At 39.5% G+C, this 9,825-nt stretch overlaps 1 protein-coding gene across 1 annotated transcript; it reads left to right on the forward strand.

Annotated features, from left to right (window-relative positions):
* Window positions 1–817: 817 nt before the first annotated feature.
* ARPP19 (cAMP regulated phosphoprotein 19) lies at window positions 818–9,470 on the forward strand. Its single transcript, XM_044438937.1, has 3 exons — window positions 818–997; window positions 4,137–4,259; window positions 6,125–9,470. The coding sequence occupies exons 1-3, from the start codon at window positions 953–955 to the stop codon at window positions 6,293–6,295; spliced, it is 339 nt and encodes a 112-aa protein (XP_044294872.1). The 5' UTR covers window positions 818–952; the 3' UTR covers window positions 6,296–9,470.
* The last annotated feature ends 355 nt before the right edge of the window (window positions 9,471–9,825 follow it).

Below are 9,825 nucleotides of genomic sequence, written 5' to 3' on the forward strand. Positions count from 1 at the left end.
TCTTGGAAGCTAAGCAGGATCAGGCCTGGGCAGAAATGGGATGGGTGACTTGAGTGTATGATTCTATGATTATTGCTGTCAACTGCCTAGAGAGCTTTGGCTATAGGCAGTATAAAAATGTAATAATAATAACTTGCAAAAAAGTGTCGATATGATTCAGCAGAGCGGCCTGCATTTCTGGACTGTCAGGGCAAGGCTTTAGAGACGACCTAGCAGCAGCTGCATCTCCACATGTACACCACTGCTGGGGCCCCTCAGTGCAATCCCATACCTGCCTACAATATGCATAATGGAGTGCTGAGCGTACAAAAATGTAATTGGAGAACGAGTGTGGTTAGTTTTGGACTGGAACTCGGGAAACCCAGGTTGTATTCCTCATGCTCAGCCAGGAAGCCCCTGGGTGATTTAGGCCAGTTACCGACAAAATGGAGAGAGGGAAGAGGTTTATAGGGGTTCCTTGGAAGAGGGGAAAAAAGGGAGAGAGAAAAATAAATGTTTTGTCTTTAATTTTCTTCTTAAAAGGCCTGCAACCCGGCCTCCGAACCATCTGGCTGACTGCGGGTCTCTTGAATCGGATGAGACTCCAGCTACCACCTTAGCAAACAGGTCGTACGTTGAGTAAAACAAAAAACTACAAGTCCCAGAATGCCGCAGTACACGCCCGAGACCCCGCGGGAGACTAAGCACATGATGTACGTCAGAGGACAGCCGAAATCTCGCGCAGGCGCACAGCCCTATCGCGTCAATCCTGGCGTGGCTCATTCATTTGCTCGTTGGTGGGGGTAGAGTAAGACGGGCTCGCGGACGGAAAGAGGAAATTTGAGCCTGCCGGCTCGCCGTTGTAAACTCGGCGGCCATCTTGTATGCGGTTGTGGTGGTAGCGGCGGCGGCTCCTTTTCGCCGGCTTCAGGCCTTTCTTGTTCGGGGGTGCTGCTGCGGTTGCGTGAAAGCCATGTCTGCGGAGAGCCCGGAACCCGCTTCGGCGGAGGAGCAGAAGGTGAGGCGTTGCTGGACGTGGGTGGAGGGGCTGGCGTCGCGGGTGGAAGAGGAGAGCTGTTGAGGCGGGAGAGGGGGACTAGGCCGTAGCTTAACTGAGGAAACTTTAATCCAGGAGACGAACGAGGGAAGAAATGGGGCAGCCTCTCCTTCCGCCGACCCAACGCATTTTGTAGGCGGGCAGGGAAGTCCATGTGAATTGGGCTTAATCTCTCTCCTTAGCTGAAGCATCGGAGAAGGCTCGTGGGGCGGGGTGGGGCGGGGCGCGCTAGATCCTGTTCTTTCCCATTGGTAGCTATTCGGTTTTAACCGTAGCCATTCTTTTTATTTTTTTGTCCTTCTTGGCAAGTTTTCCTCCTATTGCTCTCGATGGAGAAGCTGAGAAAATATATACTGGACGCTACACGTGAGGGCAGGAGTGGGGTGGGACACACCAGGCCGCCTCCGTTTTCTTCTGTAGTTCCTGTGTCTTAAGTATTGAGGTGCTGCAGCTTTCATCGCACCGGTTCGTTTAGTCTTCGGCATCGCAGGAGAATATCCATTAGTTCAGTTCACTGATACAGCGTCCAGCAACCAAAGATTTCCGGGCAGATCATAATAAATGAATAAAAATAAGAAAACCTTCCGCAGTATTGCATTAAGCGAAACTGCCTCGTGTTCGGCTCGCTCAGTGCTGTGCCAAGTTATAGGAGTCCTTGGTGGGCGTGCCCATTGCCGTGGGCGTACGTGCCTCCTAGAGTCGTATTGTCTGATTACAGCAAGCCAGGGGGCGCGGTGTAATGTGACATCATCAATCCTTAACGTATGCCCCCCCCCGGTCCCCGCTCCCCCCCGCTCACGAGCAAAATATTTTGTGAAAGTGTGTTGAGGTGTCTTGCAGTCTCTCATGATTCAAGGTATCCTTTGTTAAACAAGGAAATCATAACTGGCATTTATACCTTCGCTTTAGCGAACTCCTAGCCTTTCGAAGCTTTCTCTCTATGCCAGGAAGGGTGTGCCCTAAAACAGGCCAGGTTTTTCATAATTACTTGAGTGTGAGGAAAATTAGCTACATGATCACTTGCAAGCTTCATTCTTGTATCCATAAAGAACAAAGTGAGTAAACATGGCTATAATATTTTTAAACTACATTGAATCTTCTGTGCAAGGATCGGGCTGAAACAGGAACATGAGAGCCATGCTGGATCAGACCAAAGGCCTGTCTAGTTTGGCATTCTTTTTTATTTATTTATTTTACTTATTAAAACATTTTTATGCCGCCCCATTCGCCGAAGCCTCTGGGCGGCTTACAAGCAAGCCGCTTACATGCAATTCTGTTTGCAGCACCCACCTTACTGCCCACAAGCATGACATGAAAGCAGTTCCACTTATGCTGCTCAGCAGCATGTCTTGCTAAGAGTATTGCCTCCATACCGGAGGTGACATAATAGCTATCATGAATGGTACCTACCAACAGTGTTATCTTTCCTGTATTAGTCTAACCACTTTTTAAAACCATTCATGAAGGTGGCCTTAAAGACATCTTGGTGCATGCAACCCTATGACTTGACTTCTCATTGTTATTTCATTTTTGTTATGGATTGGCTTGTAGTACTGAATATAATTCAATATTATATTCTGCTTGCAGTGCAGAATGTAATATTGCAGTACTTGCTATATGGGTGAAGTATGTTTTGTAGTTAATTTGCTATGAGCCTTAGGACTGCTGATCTAGACTTTTTTTAGATGTGTTAAACATTTCAAGATGAGTATCTCTCTGTCCTGTGTTTTTAATATTGGACTTTTGATCACAACCCTTTTTGCACAAGCAGCTTAAAGGGGCTTAAGGGTAGATTTAATTACTGTATCTTAAAAAAGTGCATGCTTTACAGGCCAAGGCATTTTGTACACTCTTAGATTACATAATTTCTGAACAATATTGTAGCCTGCTAGATTGATGTATACTATCAGTTTTGGACTGTGTTCTTAATGTTGCATACTTGATGATGGTGTAATATTTCTGTTAGGCCGCCTCAGAACTAAAGTTGAAATACCTGTGTACAAATAAAAACACTTGCATACTAGTATTACTGTGTAAGCTGAAAGAGTAGTACCTGCATTTTCATTTTCTGTTTGTATTATGGCCAGCCTTGGCAGTCCTTTTGTGCAGACCTAAGCAGACTGCAAGACCTGAAGGTTTACTAATTCCTGGCAAGCTCTAGGGTCATAAATTTGTCAGTGAAAGGGCTGTTTCTGTACTATGTGCATGTAATAGCCCAAAACTTGCTAAGGCATTTTCGGTAGCCTTTTTGATTATTTAACTGCTGATTCTGCTCTGAGTGAACATGAGGACTGAACCTGAGTTAAATTACAGTTAACAAATACTACTTGTAGGTTAATTAAGCCACAATGTGCATGATTGTGAAGGGAAAATAAGCTACTCTGGCTTATTTTCTCCTTCTTGTGCATGCCAGTTACAGGCTGCCTAATTAGGATAATTACTTTCTCTAGGCATGAGTTGTGGCTGGTTAAGGGGGTTTGCAAACCAGCCTGTAATCCTAGAAGCAGCCTTGGGATTCAGGGTGGTTTGTGAATCTCTCCTGCCACCAGTCCTTGCTGTTTTTACACATCATGATTGCCTGTGCCCTTTGAAGGTACTAATGCTAATTAAGCAGCTCATGACAGATGCACATGAAGTGAGAAAGTAAGACACCAAAGGTTATTTTCCTATCTGATTATACAAACCAAGTCTAACCACAGTTCCTCTTTTCCCATTTAGAAGAAAAAAGTTAATGTATTGAATCAACTGTCATGTGAATGACAGAATAGTCTGCTTTACACATGATACTTTTGTTTTGAACTTACAAGCTGTTATGGGAGCCCATCTTATCTGTAGAGCAAATTATGACTTATAACAGATTTGTGGAAGGCTATATCCAGCCAGATAATTTGCGCGAAATGTGTCCTGATCTAGGTCCATTATACCGTTCTGTCTTAAAATGTAGCAATGTTAACATTATGAAAGCCTTTGTATCTTTCATTTATTGGAAATCGTTATTAAATATGGAATATGTTGGCTGTGAAGGCCTATAGGACTAATCACATCTTAATTGTTTTTAATGTTTAAAAAGTGTGCAAATACTAATTTCTTGTGTTTTCAGGAAATGGATGACAAGGTGATTAGTCCTGAGAAAGCTGAAGAAGCAAAGTTGAAAGCCAGATATCCTCATCTGGGACAAAAGCCTGGAGGCTCCGATTTCTTGAGGAAGCGGCTTCAGAAAGGAGTAAGCTTAAGCCATACTATGCAGTTAGTCTTTTTCATCAGGGTTAAACTTAAAGGCTGAAAAACTCTACCTGTTTAGACAGAAAGAAAAGCCTGTAACCTCCAGAAAGTCATAGCCAGTATGGCTGGCTGAGTCACTTGGGGAGTTGCAAGCCTGTTTTTCTGTATAAATATTTAAGGCACAGTTCTTTGCAAATGTTTGTTTGACTGTAAAGCTTGCTTTCATAACATTAACTCGATCCTAAAAATCTTTTCAGAGCAGAAAAGGCTACTGAGTTTCAGTTGAGTTTCAGTGAAAGGGTTCTTAGAATTAGAGGTTTAGAATAGTGTCTGGTGCATTCTTGAGGGAAACCATTCTGTGCGTGTTAAAGCCACCCATTCTCCACACTGCAATTATAAGAGCTGTTCAAACAACTTGCTACTTGCTGAACCTAATGTAACAGGTTAGCTTCAAAGAGTCATCAGGCCTAAAAAAATCTCAAGACTAAAATTGTCAATTTACGTTAACATTTCAAAAGCAGAAATAACAGCAACAATATAATTTAATATATCTTAAGGGGACAGTGAAGGCCTTAAATCCCTTTAAAATTAGAGGAATATAGAAGTTATTTGTAAAGGTTAACAAAATATTTGTGTTCCATTTGTAAGAATTTTATTTCATAGTCTAGTAACTCAAAATTAAGATGTATTTAAGTGTACAAAGTAATTTGCTATGAGGTAACCTATAAGTAAATGGGAGGGATATTGTTTATTATACATATGTAAAGTAGCTGGCAAGACTCTATATTGACTCCTGTTTCACTCATTATTTAAAGAAAGGAAACCTAATATTTCATGATACAGTTGTTCCCTGCTAAACAGGATAAAATGGTTAAGGAATATTTTAAAACCTCAGTTCAAATACTGATTCTGTCAAATAACCACATTCATCAGGCTAGTACAAATAGCTTCATTTGGTCATCACTGTAAACTCCTTACCATGGAAAAACCTCCTTGAATCATGATACCAGCTACAGTATCCAGAATGCTTTGAAACTTGTTTGTACCTTTGCTGTCCCAGTGCTGCAAGCTAGTGTTGTTTGGAGCCTTTTCTAATACTAACAAATGTGAATTCATGGGTGGTATTCCTCCTTGTTATATTAAAAATAAGCATTAGAAAGTCATGTATGTATGTGCATTGTACATTTTAGTACTTTTACATTCCACTGTTCTTTGAAGGAGCTCACGTGTGTGCACGGTTCTGACCATGTCCCACACAGGAATGTTGTAAGGATATTAGTGTGAGAGGTAGTGAAACCCCCAAAGTGATCCAGAGGCTAACCAGGAACTTGAACCATGGTTTCCCTAGCCCAAGTGCTCAGGAAATATTCTGGCTCTCTGAAACAGAAACAAATGAAATAGAAGAGGATAGGTGTGTTTGTTCTAAACAATATAATTTGTTTTCAAGTGTGCAAAGGATGGTAATAAAACCCAGTTTTGTAATACCTTGCACCCATTTCCATTTGCTGATGTATTCTCACAGTCAAGTTGCTAACATTCAACACCTTAATCCATAACTTTTCAGTGTTACTTATGGTTTTGTAGGACTGAAATAGTTCTGTTTGTACTCTATTCTTTCATATTTTATAATCCGGCACTGGGTTGCAATGTTAAAAATGCAGTTCATTCATTAAGTTGGACAACATGCTGTGTGAAATGTTGGCTGTCAGGTGATAGCAAGGTACATTTGCTAGGCTCATTTAACTGTTCAGCTTAGGTTATCTACTACTGTAAATAAACTTAGATTTGAATACAGTTGGCTAATTCTTGAGGAAGATAGTCTTTCTAATGTGTCTGATTATTTCATTGAATGTTTTTGCCTTGCAGCAAAAGTACTTTGATTCTGGGGATTACAATATGGCTAAAGCAAAGATGAAGAACAAACAACTCCCTACTGCAGCTCCTGATAAGACCGAAGTTACAGGTGACCACATTCCCACTCCACAGGACCTTCCACAGCGGAAACCATCTCTTGTTGCTAGCAAGCTGGCTGGCTGACTAGACTGGCAGAACTGCATGAATCTTCTCATTCCCTTAATCTTTCCTTAATAGTTACTTCTCACATTTTTGTTTCCACTAAGTCATTGACTGACCGCTTTGCAGGTAGTGGTAGCGTGTGCTGCTATTGTAAGAGAGTCCTGTTAAGAATTAAGTTGTGTAGTCCTTGGATGAGTTGAGAACAATGCACTGATTTAAAAAGGACACATTTTGTTAGAGCAATGTAAAGTAAATCTACTTGAAAACTGTACATATTACCTATTTGCTAGTGTAGGGCTGGTTCCAGCAAGTGATATAGCAATTTTTAATGTTTCTGCTTTCCTTAGTTCACTTTAATTACAATGTAGTATGTTTGTATTGAATACAACCTCTTGTTGTGTTTCTTCTTGTGTTCTGGTTTGTAAACTAGAGGTTTTAGACTGCAAGTTGCTAGAAGGTAAAGCATGTATTAAAAAAAGATGGGGCTCTGACTTAATTTGTGTATTTGCTCTTGAACTTGAATGGCCTTAAACCTATTTCAGCTTTAACAATAGATTTTTTTACTTGGGCAATATTTGCTCATTTTGGTGTAATTCTTGTAAACCTTGTGCTTATTGACAACTGCCTGTTGAAGCTGGTATTTCTTTTGGTCCTGTAGTGTAGAACACATTTTTAAGTGAATGAAGTGTGCATGTGCATAGACTGAATTCACTTTTGTGCCATTCTGTAAATAAGATAGATTTGCACAATTTTTGCAAATACCTGTTAACTTTACATTTTAAAAAATGTGCCAACTAGAAGCACAAATTATTCTGTACCTTTGCAAGTCAACATTAGAGTCAAAATTACCATACTAAACATAACAGACTTGTATGTTTAAGGTCTGGAAAGCACCTGAAGTACTATGCTAGATGAACTTTGCTAGTACCTCCCTTCTGTGTGTGTCAACAATGGCCTACAGTGTTCAGTCTGAATAGATACTATAGATACAAAACACTTTCTAGTATTTCTGAGGCAAGTAGTTCTATTTCAAGGGGAATAAACTAGTTTAAAAGCAGGTATCTCACATTAAGCAACTTGTAGATCACACTATGTAGGGTTTTCCAGTGCTATTATACGGTCTTTTAGCTTATTATAAAATCTATAACTTTTAATAACTTGTATGAACCACAGGAGGTTTGGAATGTGAAAATATGGGTAAACTGCTGCTATTGAAAGTCTCTGACACATAAAGGACCTCTATTTTAGAAGTAGTTGGTTTTTAAAAAACCCAACCCTGTTTTTTCAGATTGGGAAGTAGAATGGATTGATTTTTTGTATATATGGTACCATTCATGATAAATATGCTAATTCTTTGATGCAGTAAAAAGTGCTTTGTCAGTGTATATTATAAATACTCTGCAAGGGCCTGTCTTAAACTTTTGGGTATAAATAGAACTCTAGTAAGTGTATAAAATCTAGCTGACATCAAGGATAGCATTTTTATCTGTCTTAAAGAATTTCAGTCTACTGTCTGGCATTTTCACTCTTAGTGAAATCAGAGAATCAGATGCTTAGTTCCCTTGAATTTAAAGAGAGTGAGACATGAGAGCAACTTTCCCTTTGTTGCAATTGGGCAGCTATTGTCTTGGGACTCTTTCAAAGCATAGTGATAAAGGCCCTCTAACAAGCACATTTAAGACAAATAGTAAATCATGTTAGCCACCTCTGACCTTCTTAGATGAGAAGGCCTGGTTTTCAAAGGTAATGCAACCACTATCCCTCAGATTTTGCACCCTCTCAACTTTTAAAAAATCTAACCCTGATGCTGTATGGAAGTTGATATAATAGATGGGTGCCAGGTTTAGGTATTCTGGAAATTAAGGTTATTTGTGCAGTTATTTTCATAGCATATCAGTTTTTGTCTATGAATAGTTAGCAAGGCCTATTCTCATTATAGCCAGCTTTGATTTGATCTCTCTGTGGCATCTCAACTGGAGTATATTCATGGAAAGAGACTTAACAGTGAAGTTGATACTTTTAGCTGTTACCTTGGAGAGTAGAAAACCCCATAACTGTTCCATGCAAAGAAGAACAAGCTTTTATGGAGGATTGTCCAAAAATAACATTCAATTTATTTTTGTATAAATAGAAGTAAACATTAGGCATTATGAGAATTAACTGTGGCCTAAAACTAGTAGTTCCTAACAGAAAATGACTTGGTGTATTTTCTAGTTGCTACTGCTCCACTAGATAGTAAGATGAACTGGTATGCCATGGAGGAAGTATATTTAAAGCCATGTAAATCTAAACATTCCATTCCCCCAGCCTTAGACTTCTAATTTGTATTATTGATATGACTGTGCAAATTGTGATGTCTACCAATCATTGATCCATGAGAATATATACAACAGTATGAACCAGTTCAGTCTGTTCTGATGGTGATCCTGTGTCTCTGGACAAACAACAACAGAAGATAGTTTGGTCATCTACATTGTTAGGGATACAAGAAGCTAGATCAACAATCATTTTAGAAGATCAAATAGATGGTTAACTTGCAACTTTCAGCTAACTCCAACAAGATAAAGCTGTAAAGCTTGTGTATATACTGTATAATATGAATTTTACCCTTTGATAATGACCTTTTTCAGAGATCTATCTGCACTATAGTTTAGCAATCTATTTGCTTTATGCAGTGATTAGTAGTGCTTAAGTATGTCTGTAATGAAGACAGGATGTAGTAGCCCCAAACTGTTTCCAGTAGATACTAGTGATCCAAAAGTGTTCTCCCTCTCACTCCCATCCCACCCATTCATCATTCATCATCACAAAAGAGTATGAATGCAGAGGCCACAAAAAGACTGTTTGGTTTGATGTGTTCCTTAATGCATTTCTGATGCTCCAGCGTTAAATTTCAGTTGCTCGGCACCAACATCACCCTGTATAGTACACATAATAAATTCAACTAATTAGTTTTCATTGCTCTGTAGACGTTTGTCTGGTCTTTTACTGTGTTTCCCCCATAACTGTATTGAATCTTCTTTCTGGCTAAAGAACAAGTCTACATAAGACTTGCTTTGCACTTCTAAGAAACGAGTATGTTGGCCTCTTTTCTAGTGTGTGCTCAGCTATGAAATGATAAAATACTGTAACTGTCTTTATATATACATCACTACTTATTTTTCTAATAGCATTAAAGCTTATTGTTTGACTTTAATTCCATAATAGGTTTGTTTCTATGCTTATGAGCTAAAAGTGTCCTTTGTGAGAATTTATCCTGAAATAACTAGCAGATTGGATTCTGAAGCAAGTCTGAAGCAAGAACTGACATGGTCTTCAAGTGTTTTAGGTCACTTCTAATATGCACCTAGATTCTACCCAGGATTTGATTGTAGGGTCCATTTTTGTAAATGACCATGAATAGCTTCCAGAGTTTATTCATTTATTAGATTTATATTCTGCCTTTTTTCTTATAAGGTTAAAATGGTTTACATCGTTATTTACCTTCCGTCAATCTTATCCCCACAACTACCCTATGAGGTAGGTTGAACTGCAAGTCTTCGACTGGCCCA

Source organism: Varanus komodoensis, unplaced genomic scaffold, assembly GCF_004798865.1.
Source record: "Varanus komodoensis strain SLA01 unplaced genomic scaffold, ASM479886v1 scaffold33, whole genome shotgun sequence".
Taxonomy (NCBI): Eukaryota; Metazoa; Chordata; class Lepidosauria; order Squamata; family Varanidae; genus Varanus; species Varanus komodoensis.